The sequence below is a fragment of the Callospermophilus lateralis genome, chromosome 3, assembly GCF_048772815.1.
Source record: "Callospermophilus lateralis isolate mCalLat2 chromosome 3, mCalLat2.hap1, whole genome shotgun sequence".
NCBI classification, from domain to species: Eukaryota; Metazoa; Chordata; class Mammalia; order Rodentia; family Sciuridae; genus Callospermophilus; species Callospermophilus lateralis.
Genome location: NC_135307.1, coordinates 26,560,797 through 26,579,045, shown reverse-complemented (window position 1 = coordinate 26,579,045; position 18,249 = coordinate 26,560,797). Strand labels below are relative to the sequence as shown.

Here is an 18,249-nt window from a genome sequence, read left to right as displayed (position 1 = left end):
TTTAGATCATGCAAAACACTAGCCCACCATTTATTATTTATTGAGTTATTCTAGATGCAAGCTTTTAAAAACTTCAACTTTTACCACGTGGGTTTGTTCTTTCTTTTTATTTTGTTGATGGTGTTCGGGATTGAAGCTGGAACCTCATGTATGCTTGGCAAGTGCTCTACCACTGAGCAATACTCCCAGCCCCCCAAATTTAGGCTTTTGGGTCAAAACCTTTTATACTGCAGGTCAACATATACTTTAAGAATTAAGCCAGGGGCTGGGGTTGTCGCTCAGTGGTACAGTGTTTATCTGGCACGTGTAAGGCACTGGGTTCAATCCTCAGTACCACATAACAAAGAAAGAAACAGAGAAGAAAAGGAAAGAAAGGAAGGAAGGAAGGAAGGAAAAAAGGTGTTGTGTCCATCTACGACTAAAAAATACTTAAAAAAGAAAAAAAAAAAGAATTAAGCCAGGGTTTGGGGTTGTGGCTCAGCGATAGTGCACTCACCTAGCATGTGTGAGGCCCTAGGTTCAATCCTCAGCACCACATAAAAATAAATAAAATAAATGTATTGTGTCCAACTACAACTAAAAAGATAAATATTAAAAAAAGAATTAAGTCAAAGTTTATTTGTAATCATTAAAAACAAATCAAATAACCTGGGCATAGTGGCACTGTAATCCCAGCAATCCAGGAGACTAAGGCAGCCTCAGCAATATAGCAAAACTCTTAGCAACTTCATGAGACTCTGTCTCAAAAAAAAAAAAAAGAAGTGAGGATGCAGATCAGTGGTTAAAGAGCCTCTGGGTTCAATCCCCAGTATGGAAATAGATAGAAAGATAGATAAACTGGGTGTGGTGGCACAGGCCTGTAATTCTAGCTACTTGTAAGGCTTAGGCAGGAGAATTTAAGTTAGAGGTCAGTCTGGGCAACATAGTGAGACCCTGTCTCAAAATAAAAAATAAAAAGTGTTGGGGTTGTAGCTCAGTGGTAGAAGACCCGAGTTCAATCCTCAGTACTGCAAAATAAATAAATGAATGAATAAATAAACAAACAAGTCACATCACTTTTTATGCTCAGATACAACATGAGAATATAAGGACCCTAATAGTAGCTAAGAAAACATACATTAGCCTACTCCTAGTATTTCACACACACAAGGCAGAGAACCTATGAAAATTTAGGGGGAAAAAAACTAAAAAAATTCAACATGTTCTAACTCTCTCAAGAGTTTCCTTTTAGTTAGAATTGGCTTGTCTGTATGTGGTACTGGGCACTGAACCCAGGGGTGCTCTATCAGTGAGCTATGTCCCCAGCCCTGTTTATTTTTTGAGACAGGGCTTTACTAGGTTATTTGGGCAGGCCTCAAAACTTGTGATTATTCTGCCTCAGGGAATTTGCCTTTTTTTTTTTTTTAAAGAGAGAGTGAGAGAGGGAGAGAAAGAGAGATAGAGAGAAGTTTAATATTTATATTTTAGTTATTGGCGGACACAACATCTTTGTTTGTATGTGGTGCTAAGGATCGAACCCGGGCCGCACGCATGCCAGGCGAGCGTGCTACCACTTGAGCCACATCCCCAGCCCTGCCTTTTTTTTTTTTAAATGGTGTTGGGGATTGAACCCAGGACCTTGTGCATGCGAGACAAGCACTCTCTCAAGTGAGCTATATCCCCAGCCCAGGAATTTGCTTTTTTAAAAAGCAATTCTGAATATTTTCTGGAAGAATTACTTACGTTTGTTAGCCAAGGACAATGACACTCTAGGAGATTTGGGAATAAAAATTATAGTAGAAACAAATAAAGAAATCACCTAAGAAACTTCACTAGCAATAGAAACTAGAATTATTGAAGATGTACAACTTGTGTATATGTTTTAAAAGTCCAATTTAAATAATAAAGTAGATGATATGAAAAGCTACACGATTCCATTTGATTCTGTTTTTACAGTTTCATTTCTTCATTCTAAGTTTAAAGAGTTGAGTGAATTGCTATGATAGATTAGACTGGGATGCAAATCCTTTTTATGCTTGCACTGAGAGGTAAAATCTAATTTCCATAGCCCTTGAATCTGGGCTGGCTTTACTGACTCACCTTGATCAAAAGAAAAAGTATTTAATATTCTGGACTCACAAAGATAGGGCATAAAAAGACTTCCAGCTTTCAGCCAGGTATCTGGGAACACTTGCTCTAGGGCAAAGCCCGCTGCCATGTAAAGTAAGTGATTCTCCAAGATAGCCACGCCCCAAAGAAGTCCAAACTAGTAGCATGGGACGGCGACACAGAGTACCAGGCATCTCAGCCCAGGTGAAACATGTGAATGAAGAGGCGTTCAGAGAGCTCCAGCCACAAGCTGATGCTGACTGCAACTGTGTGAGGGACTCTGATAGAAACCCCCCAACTGCACTTGCCAGCCCCAGACCTGTGAGAACTCAATCTATAAGCATTAGGGTGATGCACAGTAAGAAGAAAGTGCTTTATGACGTCTGTAGCTATCAGTGCTCTAGAACCAAATGGAAGAAGCTAAAATCCTCCTTTGAACTAAAATAAATTTCTTATATAAAACTATAACCTTTTACCTTTTATAGACTTGTAACAATAAAAAGTTTACATTACTGAGTGTCTATTTCCACAATTAGCCTATTTATTTCTTGAAAGAGATCTATAAAGCAGGAATTATTATTAGCCCAATGTACTAGTATGAAAATAGAATAACCCTCATAACACCCTTGGACTAATAAGTGGTACTTCTAATTATTGCTATTTACAAAAAGCAATAAAATCAACATTAAAGTTATAAGTGAAATAAAACTTATGGAACTTTACTAGGAACATTCTGTATGTATAACATATTGGAAAAACATCTCAAAATGTGTTACAAAAACCCTTCAGAAAAAGAAAGCATTTTTTACCTGATCTAAAATGCATGGCAAAACGAATGTATGAATTTTAATACCCTAGCTCTTTTAAAAAACAACTCTGTATCAGCAGTATTCATTCCTGAGTTAAAGAAGTCAAAAGCAGCAGCAGCTAACCAAACATAACTTACACTTACCAATTTCCTGCCGAGTACTGCACACTCCAACACCATACTCCTCTAGGACCCTGGCAGCTGCTTCTTGACATGATCCAGTGTTTCGTGCAAATCCAAGATAATTGTAGGAACCCATATTTATAACACCTTTAATTATATTCCCTGTATACCTGTGTTTCAATAAACACATGAAACTTAATAAACTCAGGAGCAAATACAATACTTAAGTGTGATAATAAGTGCAATGTAACGTGAAAGGAAACACTATAGGGATGTAGAGAAAACGTGTTCTGTACGAAAAGAAGCTCAAACTCAGTACCCAACCAAGGAAATGGAAGGTACAATCAAATACCAATTTTTACTTATGAATAGTGATGAAGATTTAAAAACTGATGATATCCAGTATTGGCCAGGACAGTGTCACAAACTAAGTAAGAATACTTTCTTTGGATGGCACTTTGTCAGCACTTATCCACTGAAAGATGTGCATATTCCTTGACTCAAGCAATTCTCACACATGAGCATATGCACAAGAGGATCTATAAGAGCCACTGCAATTAATTTGCCATGTCCCTTCCCTAGGCACAGGGACCTGTGACATTTCATGTGATAGAAGCTCAGTCAGCCTGAGCCCCCAAGGAAAGATGACTGATTCAAAGACTCTATCAACCTAAGGTAGACAGGAAAAGTAGGTAAGAAATAAAGTGTTGTTACTTTAACACTCGGGGCAATTGGGATGACCCAGTCTAACCTGCTATAGCATGGCACATTTAGGTAGCCATGATAAATAAGAAACCTGCTGTGAATGTACAAGTAAGACATTATTAATACATTAGCAAATTAAAAAGGCAAACTGTAGGGCTGGGGATACAGCTCAGTAGTAGAGCGCTTACTTAGCATGTAAAAGGTACTGGATTCAACCCCAGTAGAGGAGGAAAAAATGTAGCAAACGGTAGAATAATTTATATAGTACAATCTCACTTTTGCATATCAAAAAGTTACCTGTGTATAACCCCAGTAGATACACTACACACATACCTCACAGAAAACATCTAGAGGAATCACACAAAATAAAATGATGACAATGGTCATCTCAGTAAAGGAGGATTTGTCGGGTAGTGAATTTACAGAGGACAGGATTTAGTTTTCATGGGGGACTTTCTGTATAATCTATTTTTCCCCCCAGTACTGGGGTTTGAACCCAGAGACACTTTATTGTTAAACTACACCCTCAGCCCTTGTTCTTTTGAGACAGGGTCTTGATAAGTTTCTAAGGCTGGCCTTGAACTTGCAATCCTCCTGCCTTGGCCTCCCAAGTAGATGGGATTATAGGTATTGTATTTTCTTTTTTAATAGGAAAGCAATTATAGAATATTTGTGCAATCTACACAATTTTCAAAATGTTAAAATATAGTTTTTTTTAACTAGTTAATCCATTTAAGTAAAAATACTTCATTTACCCTTAAATCATCAGAGAAATCAAAACATCCACAAATAAATTCAGATCCTTTACTCAATTCTAGTAAGTGGAATGATGGATAGTCTTAAAAAAAAAAAAAAAAAGACAAAAAACTTTTTTTCTCAACTATAACCCACCACAGAATCAAATGTAATAAAAAAAAAATATTTTAAAAATCTCAGTAAAGCTGGGTGCAGTGGCACATGCCTGTAATCACAGCAGCTCAGGAGGCTGAGGCAGGAGGATCGTGAGTTCAAAGCCAACCCCAGCAACTTAGCAAGGCCCTAAGCAATCAACCAGACCCTGTCTCTAAACAAAATATAAAAAGGGCTGGGGATCTGGCTCAGTAGTTGAGTGTTCCTGGGTTCAGTATTCAGCACCCACTACCGCCCACAAAAAAAAATCTCAATAACCGTTAGGGACATAGCTCAGTGGTGGAGTGCTTGCCTAGCATGATATATATGGTTTGATCCCCCTACTCCTACCCCTACCCCCTCCCTAATCCAATTAACAACAAACAAAATGCAAGGAAATAAAAGGAAATAAATCTTGGTTTTGATTATATCCTCAGCTGCTACTCCTGTTTTGAGCGAATACTCAATTTGCAATATTTTCTCTAATGAAGAAATTCTTTTATTGCTAAGAAGTAATTTCCCACCGAGACTCACTTGAATGACCAGTTGTAGTCATGAGACTGTCTCTCCATGATGTCCACCTTGGCTCCAGGCACACTGCAGATTGGTCGATTCCAGTTGTCTCTTATCCTCATGTAGAGGTTCCTTGTATAGAAGTTTTCAAAATCCTGATACAATGACACAAAGTCCTGCCAACAAATGGTGAAACATGTATATTTAACTGAGTTACCTTAAAAACAAATTTCACAACTTCCTTTTTCGTGTTGTAAGAGCACCCGAGAATGATAAGTCAGTTATATTTAATTAACTGATCTATCAGGAAAGGCATCAATTTTCTAAGTTTATTTCAACATAACTCTTATTAATCAGTTAAAAGTCACATCACTTTGAGGGTTGACTTACATTCAAGGTTTCGAATAACTGACTACACAACTCTGACATTAAATGTTTTCTCTTCCTAATAATAATATCCAAGAGACTGTTCTACTCCCTTCCCGGCTGCCAATAATGTTAGGGGGAAATGCCACAAGAACCAATATAATTCCTGTTTCATACAAGAAAAATAATTCCAAAATTAAGATTCCAGTCTCTCCATATTTTTGAGAATCAAAATGAAACAAATTCAAAGAAAAGATGATAAACCAGAAACACTACCAAAAAAGAAAGAAAGACCAACAGGTAGATTATAGAAAGTCATCCACCTTGAGTAGTTTCCCTCTTGGATTGGAGTTAATAACAGAACATTCTGAAAACTAATTCCCATGTCCACAGACTCAAAATCTTCCTTTCCTTCCTGAGATTAAATTAAACTAAAATGTAAGTCTATAAAAATCAAGTCTCAGTGGAGGTGAAATGAATGCATAACGCTATGCCCAACATTGTAGGAGCCCTGTTCAGAACACATGTGGCCAGATCATGTGAGCTCCACCCCAACTCCTCAGAGTTCAAGGGTAAGACAAACAAAAGGAAAACAGAACTGGAGTTTACTATGCTTCCAGTCCTCAGATCTAAGCTTGGTGCCAATCTAATCTGTTAAATAAATTAACAAAAATAGTTAAAAAGTGTAAGCCTCATTCTGTAAAAGATTTTCATGGCTAAAAAGATCATACAAAACTCTAAAATTAACAACTTTCTATGGACTAGTAGAATGCTAAAGTGACTACGAAATAAATAAGAGAAGATGAATCAGAATAGATGAATTGCCTTAAATAGAGCTGAGCAGAGTCAGAAAGAATCCTGAGCATCTGCCCTGCCTGATACCATCTCTTTCATAATTAGTTCCCAGAACAGAAAATATCCACAATGTGGATATCCCTCACAATTAGAAATTTGTCATTTAAGTAATTTGTCCGTTTTGGTAGTGTCCTCTTCCAATAAAATACTGGCCGAGTGAAAGCATGAATAGAAGCAACCAAATTTTAATTAAAGACTTTTCTTTGGCTATCATTCACGAGCATGTCCAACAGAAAAAACAAGAAAGTTGTCCCCAACCTATGTCAACTCACATCAAACGGGGTAACAGGACTAACTCCTCTAGTAAAATCACAGTACTAATGATCCCATTTCTTTGTAATGAAAGGATAATTTCACTTAATCGATGTCTAAACACTGCACAGTAATGTTTAAGATATTACCTCAAATTGTTGAAAGAACTATTTCCTCACAGAAAATTTTTATTAGCAACACAAAACAATACTTTTTGTTTTGAATACATACACAGCAGGAAAAAACTTAAGAGTCTCATCTAGATACCAGAATGGTTATCAAATCTCCAGACAAAAAAAGGACTGCAGGCTAGCACGAGGTAGAACTTCCTCTCTCAGCCTTGGATAAACTGAGTTAACCAGGGACATAACTGTCTGTAGTTAGAAGGGAGGATCACGTTCCAACCTCCTAACAGAGAATTGTTATTCTGAGGCCAAGCGCCACCATCTCCTTAAGGCTACACTGAGAGGACAATGAGGTCCCTGAGATGGGAATACACTGGCACACAGTAAAGGAAGAGGAGTTGTCATACTGAGGGACGTTAGAGACCAAAAGCAGGTAGCACAGAATGGTTGGAGAAGGACTCAGGCCACAGTTTTTAGTTTCCCTTCACTCCCTAGCTAAGTTCCAGACTAGTAGCTTTGACCAGAAGTTTTGGTAGAGATATCTGGCGGGCAGAAACCAACTTCTGCTGCTTAGCATTGAAGAAAAGGGACAGGAGAGGAACCACTATCTGGGATTCCAGTTCCAGGCAGTGGAAGGACTGAAGAGGAGTTGCTCCTAGTCCGTGATTCCTGTGTTCAACAGTGCAGGAATGTTCAAGGTGAAATCAATTCATTTGATGGATTAGTAATCTGAATGGTCTCTCTCTGTCTCTCTCTGCTTCCCAACTGCCATGAATTAACTCCTCTGCCACAACTTTCCACCCTGAAGTTCTTTCTTATCTCAGCCTCAGACCAATGGAACAGGCTGACCATGGACTGAACCTCTGAAATTGTGAGCCCAAGATGTAACGTCTTCTCCTCTAAGTTATTTTTGTCAAGTATTTTAGTCACAGTGACAAAAAGCTGACGAACACAAACGTATCTGTTTTTCAAAAATATCTTGTACATTATTTTAAATATTCTAAGACTGAGGTTAAAACAGGGGGTTTTTGTTTATTCATTCAAATATCTTTTAGTGAATACTGGATACATGCTGAATTCTTTATGAATCTCAAGGCATTTCTTGGGATCACAGGGAAAAGGGTGGGTGCTACCCACTTTCAGAAAATGACTTTGTAACTATTTATTGTTCATGTTTGTTAGTGTAATTTTGTTTCCAAAGAGATGTCCACCTACTTTCATAGGATGATAACAATGATGATGAATAATCATAAAAGTAGCAATAGTTCCCAGCTACTAAGATACACAAGGCACCAACAGAAAGTTTTATGTGTATGTATACATCTACGCACCTAAGTACCTGTGCACTATCTTACAGAAAAGCTAAACGGCTTTCCCAATTAGGAAATTAGCAAAAACAGAACTGGGCCTTCTAATTCCAGGCTATGCTCCTAACCCCAACGCCACTGCTTCTCATTCTGAGAAGCTTTTAAAATCTATCTGAAATACTTTGACATCATTCAAAGCACTTCAAGCCCGCTGTGCTACCGGCCTTCCCCACTCTTATCCTGTCTTGTGCTCATGATGATCGGGCCCTTGATATACGTATATACAGACAGACAGACAAACACAGCTGGAATTCTAAAACCCATATTTTCCAGACACCCTTGTGATCAGGTTGTGGATGAGATTCTACAGTGAGGTACATACACAAGATCTGAAAGGCAGAGGCTACCTTTCTTGCAACAGCTCACAAAGAAAGCTCTAGTTCCCAGCCACAATGGCAACACCTGGATACTCACAGCAGGAGCAGCTTCCTAATTGGGGGGCGGCTTAGTTGGGGTAGGAAGACCTCTACCCTTTCACAGTGTTACTAACACTTAATTCAGTATCTACAGTGATTCAGTTAACTGCAATTAAACTTTACTATTTCAACAGCACATTCACTACAATTATTGCTGAAAAATAAATATTTAATGTTGTAAGTACCTTTTTGTTGTTGTTGTTTTGCTACCAGGGATTGAATCCAGGAGTACTTAATCTCTGAGCCACATCCCTATCCCTTTTTATTTTTATATTTTATTGAGACAGGGTCTTGCTGAGTTGCTTAAGGCCTCACTAAGTTGCTAAGGCTGGCTTCGCACTCACAATCTCCCATCTCAGCCTCCCGAGCCAAAGGGACTACATGCGTGCACCACCATGTCCACCCTATTAAAGACTCTATCCAAAATAGCAAGAACACTTAAAACCATATCCCCAGCCCTATTTTGTATTTCATTTACAGACAGGGTCTCACTGAGTTACTTAGAACCCTGCTTTTGCTGAAGCTGGCTTTGAACTCAGATCCTCCTGCCTCATTCTCCTGAACCTCTGGGATAACAGGTGTGCATCACTGTGCCTAGCAGTTATAAGTATCTTATAATTAAAATTTAAATTATTTGTCTTGGTCACACAACCATTAAATGATATAAATGAAACTTGAGACTTGTAGCACTATTCCATACTAGTGGTGTTAGTTGTAATGCTACAATTAGCATTAGTGGTTTTAGTGGTAATGCTACAATTCCAATAAGAATTCTCAGTGTCAGCTGGGCACAGTGGCACATGCCTGTAGATCTTGCTCCTCAGGAGGACAAGGCAGGAGAACTGTAAATTCAAGGTCGGCTTGGGCAAAACAGTGAGACCCTGTCTCAAAATTAATTTTAAAAAAGGGCTGAGGATGTAGTACAGTGGTTGAGCCCTGGCCTAGCATATGCTAGGCCTTGGGCTCAATCCACAACTCAGAAGGAAAAAACAAAACAAAAACAAAAAAAACCTCAATGTCATTTCTAATTTAACCCCATTTTTTAATTTGTTTTAGAATTTAGGTGTTGCAGTTTGGACCTTAAATGTCCCCCAGGGCTCATATGCTAAAGGTTTGGCACTACTGGGAGGTGGGGGAGCTTTTAAGAGGTGGGGCCCAGTGGAAGGAAGTTATGTCACTGGGGACATGGCTTTGAATGGGATCTTGGAACTCTGGCTCCTCCTCTCTTTTTACTTTCCAGCTACCATGAGGTAAGCAGCTTTGTTTCACCAAAGGCTACCCACCATGGTGTCCTACCTTGCCAAGGGTACAAAAGCTAGGGAGCCAACCAGCCAACCAACTGTGGAATGTAACCACTGAAACTGTGAGCCAAAATAAACAGGTTTTCCTTTTAAGTTTTATATCTCAATTATTCTGTCACAGCAAAGGAAAGCTAACTCACTACGGCACAGATCTCAATAAATCAAAGGACAAAATTTTTCTCATTTGAGGCAAAAAAACACTGCTTTGATGTTGGAATAACAAGCTTGGAAAAAAATGCTAGAGATCAGTTTGGGCAACTTAGTGAGACCCTGTTTCAAAATAAAATTTAAAAGGACTGGGGAAGTAGCTTAGTGTCCATTATGCACGAGGCCTGGGTTCAAGTGAAAATACAGATTGTTTATATGACTCAGCAGTTCCTTTCCTAGGTATATCCCCTAAAGAACTGAAAATAGATATTCAAACAATTACTTGTAAATGAATGTTCACAAAAGCATTATTCACAATTGACAAAAGATGGCAACAAAATATGACATACATCCAAACTGTGGAAGAGTATTCAGTTATAAAAAGGAATGAAGTGTAGGTTAAGAATTCCTTATCCAAAATGCTTGGAATAAGAAGTGTTTCAGATCTTGGAGGGGTTTTTGTTGTTGTTGTTGTTGTTAGGGTTTGGAATATTTACATAGACTTTACTGGATGAGCATTCCTAATTCAAAATCTGAAATCTGAAACTCTTAAGAAGCATTTTAGATTTCAGATTAGGGAGGCTCAATCTGTATTGTTACAAGCTATGATGCTGGAGGAACCTCAGAAACATGCTAAGTAGAAGCAGACACAGAAGGCCACATATTACATGACTCTATCCAAAACAGCAAGAACATTTAAAACCATAGAAACAGAAAGCAGATTAATGGCTGCCAGGAGCTCAGAATGAATCTTACCTCCATTCATAAGGCAAAGGAGCAAGAGTACAAGTGGGCACAGCATCAACAAAGTTCGTGAAAATGGCCACCTTCTCACATTAGCCTCTAAGGGCTGGAGCCATGCACACGGTGGAGCACTGGCCTAGCACACCTGAGGCCCTGGGTTCAACCTCTATAGGCCAAAAACAAACCAACAGTATGACTCTGATGCTGCTGACATCAGTGAAGAAAAGGTAAGCTTCTTGGAAAATACAACTTTTGGATAAATGAAATATGCATTCCCAAATGCAACAACAATTTGGAGCAATAATCATATAAATTCTTCATTCGAAAAACTGTCATTCTTAATGAGAAAATTCAATTAATGAAAATCTTATATTGAATGCCCCAGGTGGATTAAAAACACCAAAACAAAATACCAAACAAAAAATTCTGACTTTGAAAGCCATCCATGTACAGTGCATGGACCAAACAGGCATCGTAGCCAGTGAACAGGAAAATCTGGTATCTGGGGAATTCCACAGGCAATCCTACCAATAAGACCACCCAGATACATGTGAGCTCCTATTCAGCTCTGCCAAAAGGTCCCACACAGCACTGGAGATGTGGTGACCTGCTGAAGCCACATAACGATGCAGCCTCCCAGAGATGGGTGTGGCCTGCCAAGATGCCAATCATCCTGTTGACTGCAAGACAACATGAAGCAAGACTCCACTCCTGAAACCTTTCCCTGCCTTTGATGCTCTCCCTTAAATAAAGAATCAGAGCCATTTTTTAACTGTTCTGTTCCAGCTCCTACCAGAACTGAAAGAATCTATCTGGCACTCTGCTTTAAAACTAATTCTGACTTTGTTTCTTATTTCTTCACTAATAACTTAAGACTATATTTTTCTCAGGTGGCTTATCCCTTCCTGAGCAGGAAAAATTACCCTGGCAAGGAGCTGGCTGCCTCTCGATAACTACCCATTGAAGGAGGTAAAAGTTTAGTGGAAACTAAGTAAGCCCCACCTAAATGCGGAGGAACAGAATCTATTAACATGCATCAGCATGCATTAACCTATGCCAGGAAGAACAGGCTAGAATAAGCTCTGATTGCAAATCTTGGGTTTCCCAAATGTCTAAAGATAAAACTCTGAGTCTACTGTAGAAAAGGTCTGTGGCCTCTATGACAAAGAAGCTATTCTCTGAAGAACTGAGAGAAGGTGGCCACATGTAGACACAGACATCCACACAGAGAAAGGGCTCAATGAGTTTCTCTTGTGCTTGTGTGCATTCAGAACTGTCTTCGGGTCACAAGGGGTAAGTGACGAAGAGGACCAGAGACATAGGGAAATGTTTTTGGTTTTTTTTTTTTTTTTTTTTTTAATTGCCACAGTCTGGCTGGGCACAATTCAGGAGCCACTTGTAAAAAGAAACGAACTTTATTTTTAGAACACACACACACCGCACCACACAGCTCTTCAGGAATTCCCTCAGAGCCCAACTGCCACCACCGACTTCCCACAAGCCTCTCAACCTCCCCTACTCCTCCTGCTTGTGAGGCCCATTGGCTGGGTCCTGTGGGCGGAGCCAAAAAAAGTCCCCCAATGAGCAGCTCTGTGGTCTGAAAGGGCAGGGAAACAGCCCAATGAGCATCACTGCAGAGGAGCCAATCAGCTGGCAGCTAGAAGTTTGCTGGGGATGCTGTGAGCCAATCATCAGCTGGCAGCTGGAAGTTTGCTAGGGCGCCTTCAGCTGTGGCTCAACATTTTATTATTGGTTGTTCAATACATTACAAATACTTGAATTCCACAGGGCAAGGGCCAAGACTCTGCTTTCCTGAGGACCAATTTATTTCTTTCTAGTCATAATATAAGAAAACAATTTCTTAATGTGAATTAACAATCTCCATCACAATCTAAATTTACCATCATTCACATTAGATACCTAAATCCTATTCCTTTAAAAATCTGTAATCTGCTCTTCCTTTCTTTTTACTCATGTTTTATTAGGCTGAATTATAGGAAATTATCAACTTAGCAGTTCAAATATGGTCAAAATTGGCATTTTCACATGATTCAATGTAATACTTATGGATTAAAACATAAGCCAGGCACAGTGGTGCACACCTGTAATCCCAGCAACTGGGAAGGCTAAGGCAGAAGAATCGCAAGTTTGAGGCAAAATAAAAATAAAATAAATAAACAAACAATATAAATAAATAACAAAGTAAAAAATAAAAAAGGCTGGGAATGTAGCCCAGTAGTAAAGCATACACGGGTTCAATTCCTAGTACCAAAAACCAAAACCAAACAAATAAAAAACTATACATGATCAAATAAGGTATATTCACAAACTGTGGATAAGACAAAATGTTTTAAATATAACACAAAATTTACTACTCATAAAGAAAAATTGATAAATTTGCTTAAAGTAATTTCTGGTCACTAAAAGACACCATGCAAAACTGGGGACTGAATTAGAGCAGATTGTATTCCATGCTTTTATAATTTTGGCAAATGAATCCTCAAGTCATATATAACTAAAACTAACCAATAAAAATTAAAAAAAAAAAAAAGACACCATGCAGAGAATGAAAACACAAGCCACATATTTCAGGAAGATAGGTGCAAAATACATTCTAGAATACATTAAGATTTTCTATAAACTGGAGATGGGAGTACATATAGCTTGCCTACCATTCACAAGATGCTGGACTTGATCCTCAGCACAACAAAACAAGATTTCCTGTAAACCATTAAGAAAAAGATAGAAATCCAAGAGAAAAACAGGCAAAAGATCTGAACAGCCACTTCATGAAATCAACACTTTCCATAGTTAGTGAATGAACCTATGAAAGGTATTCAGCATCATTGGGCAATAATGAAATGCAAATTAAAACCGCAACAAGATACTAATACATATATATACCAGCAGAACTGGCCAAATTTTAGAATTTTATACCAAGTGTTGGTAAAGATATGAAACAACAAAAATCCTCAAGCACAGCTAGCTAGTAGGTATACCTAGCAAAATTGCTTTGGAAGACAATTTGGCACTATCAAGCAAAACTGAAGATATGCATAGTCTCAACCCAATCATCCCAAGCCTGGAAATATATGCCCAAGAAACAGATCACAGTGATTATGGCAGTTGTATCACTCTCTGACAAAACATGAGAAAAACCTCAATAATGATTAACTGTGGTATTCTCACAGTGAGATACTATTCAGCAATGAAAACAAAGGAAGCTGGGATCCACCGCAAATTGCTAAAGCCTACATTGAGCTTCAAAACAGATCAGAGCACAAACACACAAACACGGTGCAAATGAGCTTAGATATAAGAACAGGCCTAACAAAAGTTTTATTATTTAAAAATGAACACATGGGTGATAAAATCATCAAGAAAAGTCAAGACAGTGGTTATCTCAGAGGAAAGGCAATAGTAATATCCAAAAAGGGTCCCTGTGGGTGTGGTTTCTGCAGTGGTGGGTTTATGGCTACTTACTTAGATTGCATTCCTTATACTCCACATTTACCTTTTATTATCATTTCTAGATATACAAAAGTGTACCTTGGTTATAGAAAACCAACAGACAGGTTGAAGAACACTGGAAGGAATGCTTCCATTAAATAAATACCAAACATTCTATATAGAGAGGAAAAGTGCTTCCCATTACATGCATTTAATCTTTTTTTTACCTTTATTTTATTTATTCATTTTTATGTGGTGCTGAGGATTGAACTCAGTTCCTTGTCTGTCCCAGGCAAGTACTCTACCACTGAGCCACAAACCCCAGCCCGCATTTAATCTTAAAGTGTCATGTGACAGAGTTCCTAACTCTGGGAAACACATATATCCACATTTACTTATCATAACATCTAATCACAAGAAAATCTACTTTGTTTGAAGGTGCTCAGACACATGTCTAACTGGGAAAGATCAATATGCTTCAGAACTTTGAGCTACTGAAACTGAAGACCACACATCTGAAAATTTTTTCTTTAAAAGCATAGGAGTGGGGCTGAGGTTGTGACTCAATGGTAAAGCACTTGCCTAGCACATGTGAGGTCCTGGGTTCAATACTCAGCACCACATAAAAATAAATAAAATACAGGTATTGTGTCCAACTACAACTAAAAATAAATATTAAAAAAAAAAAAAAAAAACTAGGGCTGGGGGTTGTGGCTCAATGGTAGAACACTTGCCTAATACATGTGAGGCACTAAGTTTGATCCTCAGCACCATGTAAAGACAAACAAAATAAAAATGATTGTGCTCATCTATAACTAAAAAAAAATATTTAAAAACCAACACTCTAATGCTGATGGCAGGTACTGAACGATTTTCAGATATTTGACATGAATAAATAATACTGCAAGTCAAGTACAAGCTGTTAAAAAAATTCCACAGCATTATGAATTTTTATTTGGGCAATGTTTTTCTCTAGTAGGGAATGCAATACAGAATCAATCCTAATAGCTAGAGGTATTTCTTTTATAAGCCAATAATTCTGTCTTTACTTCTACTTAATTAAAAAAGAAGTAGGTGAAATAACTTACAAAAGACTATCAAATTATTGACTTTAAAACCTTGGAGTGATGGTTAATTAATAGCTTTCCCCACTGTCCATAAGTCATCCTGTTTGTTCTTTTCCTGTTTTTAATGTTAAATACAGGAAGTAACTTCCTTGCTGTTTATATGATGCCATGAAGACATTTAAAAAAAAAAATTAGGGTTAAAGATCCATGTTTTTCCCAGATCTAAAACTGGGTCACTTGAGTGTTTGTATGTGCCTGTGTGTACAAGTGCAGATACAGCCTGACACCAATACTTCACAACTTGAAACTTTTCATTCTGACTATTTACCAACACTCACAACATCATTCATATCTTAAAACATTTACCAAGTGTCTAATACAAGCCAAGAAGTCTTGTAGGCACTGGGTCTACAGCAGTAAACAGAAAGATAATGACCTCTGCCTTCATGGAATTTACATTCGGGTAGAAGAGACACAGGTAGAAGAGACACAAAATCAGATAAATACAGAGAACAGTATGTTAGACAGTGAAAAATATGAATGAAACCCAAAGAAGGCACAGAGGGAAATGCATACTGCTGGAAACATGCTGCAATTTAGCTAGAATTCCCTGGACAGAAGAGGGGACAAAAGAGAGGTGAGGGAACAATCCATGGGACCATCTGGAGGAAAAGCTTCCCTGGCAGGACAAACAGCAAGCATAATGGCAGTGAGGCAGGAGTGCACTTGGTGTGTTTGAGGAATTGCAAAGAAGCCAGCAGGTAAGTGAAGGGCCAAGCTATAGATGTCACTGTGGTGGAAATGGAGGTTGGTAAGAAGTAGCTAAATTTGGATTTGCCAATGGACTACACAGGGCATGTGGCAGAAAGAAGAATCAAGGATAACTCAAAGTTTGTTTTTAGCTGAAGCAACTGGCAGAAGAAATATATCATCCACGGAGATGGAAAAGGCAGCAAGCTGGTTAGAGTGAATATCTAACCAGCTCAGACACCTGAAATTTGAGATGCTTATCTGGAGATGTCAAGAGGGCAACCAGATAGAAGGCTCTATTCAGTTTGGTAAGGAAGTCAACGACAGAGAGATGAATTTGGAAGTTATCAACATAGAGAAGGGATTGAAAGTATTCATTAAGGCTGAAGCCTGAGCCATACTAACACTTGGAAGTGAGACAGATGACGAGGATCCACAAAGGGAGAATATGAAAAAACAGACAGAAAGGCAGGAGAAAACCCAAGCAATTATAATGTTTTGGAAACCAAGTGAACATGGCGCTTCCTGACTGCTTGTATCAAATCTGCTGAAAGGTGTCAAGCAAGGTAAAAACTGAGAAAGGACTATTACACATGGGTCATGGGTGACTCTGAGAAGAAGAATCTTCTAAAGTGGTAGGGACAAAATCCTGACTGCAGTAGGCTCAGGAAAAGAGTGAAAAACAAGACATTGGAAACAACCCCAGGGAATTTTGCTATAATCAAAGAACAGAAAAGTGGATCAAGAGAAAGTAAGGTGGAGAAAAGCTTAAAAAAACAAAACAAACAAACAAAAAAAAAAAAAAAAAACACGGGAAAAATACCTCATCTGGATTCTAATGGGAATGGTCCAGTAGGGGAAGACAACTGTTCAAGAGCCAGGTCACCATCCTCCTTATGGCAAACCTGGCTGTGTGTCACATAGGTGCTGGACCTGGCCAGATATCGTGTGCTACCTCTAACAAGCTCTACAGGATGGCTGGATTCAAGGGTCCACCAAGTCTACATACTTTCAGTTATTTGCTACCAAAACTATTATGACATTTTCAAAATGATAGGGAGCAACAAAAAACCACAAGGTAATTTAATATCTAAGGAAACATCAGCCAGGCACCATTAGGCAAGCCTGTAATCCCAGCTATGCAACTATCTGAGAGGCTGGGCAGGAAGATCTCCAGTTTGAGGCCAACCTAAGCAACAGAGCAAGACCCCCTTCTCAGGAAAATCAAACCAAAACAAACACCCACCCCCACCCCCTCACACCGCCCCCCCACCCCCTCACACTGCCATCCCCCCCCCACAAAACAAAAAATATTTAAAAAAACTTCAACATGTTTTCTTAAACAGGAATTTGAAAATTGCTGAGGGTAGTCTCAGGGACCCATGAATTCTATTATTATTTTTTAATTTTTTTTCATTTAGATAAACATTTTAAAATAGCTTTATCTGGAGGGGGGATAGTAGAGGATAGGAAAGGTAGCAGAATACAACAGTTACTATTATGGTATTATGTAAAAATGTGGATGTGTAACCGATGTAATTCTGCAATATCTGTAATGTTTTGAATAACCAATTTAAAAAAATAAAAAATAAATAAATAAATAAATAAAAATAAAAAATAAAATAGCTTTATCTATTTAACATTCCAATAAGTACTCAACTTAAACTTGGAATAACTCAGGACAAAGAGGGTACCACTTATTAAACTTTAAAAATCATAGTAATAAACAGGTCCAATTGCTTTATGCAAAGAAAATCTGATTAAAACCTAAAAATTCAAAAGATAAGACCTTGCTTAAAAAAAAAAAAAAAAAAAAACTACACTGTTGCTTTCATCAAAAACCCCAATAGGTGATGGGAAAATTCTTAGTACGAAAGGATAAAGTGCTAAACGCACTACCAAACTTTTTAAAATTTTTATTGGGCATAGCTTCTTATGGAGAAAAAAAAAACCCAGAATAAATAAAAGAGATGAAAAGAGATTCCATATGATGAAATATTATTCAGAAATAAAAAGGAATTAAGTAATGGTACCTGCTACAGCATGGATAAACCTCAAAAACATCATGTCAAGTGAAAGGGACAGACAAGATCATACATCATATGATCCCATTCATGTGTCATATGAATAACAGAAATCCACAGATAGAACAGGATGCCCTTTATGGTATGTAAATCATGTTTCAATGAAGTGTTTTTAAAATCATGACTGCTGGCTTGGGGATGCAACTCAGCACTTGTCTAGCACGTGAGCCCCTGAGTTCAATCCCCAGCACCACACACAT

The 18,249-nt window shown here is 38.2% G+C and overlaps 1 protein-coding gene across 1 annotated transcript in view; it reads right to left on the bottom strand.

The window, feature by feature from the left end:
• The window catches only part of Sptlc2 (serine palmitoyltransferase long chain base subunit 2), a 114,189-nt gene that overhangs the window by 64,486 nt on the left and 31,454 nt on the right, over window positions 1-18,249 (bottom strand). The window contains exons 3-4 of the mRNA XM_076849801.2: window positions 5,147-5,301; window positions 3,041-3,189 (exon numbers count right to left, since the gene is read on the bottom strand). Of these exons, the coding sequence (XP_076705916.2) occupies window positions 3,041-3,189; window positions 5,147-5,301 (304 nt within the window). The remainder of the gene's footprint in view (window positions 1-3,040; window positions 3,190-5,146; window positions 5,302-18,249) is intronic.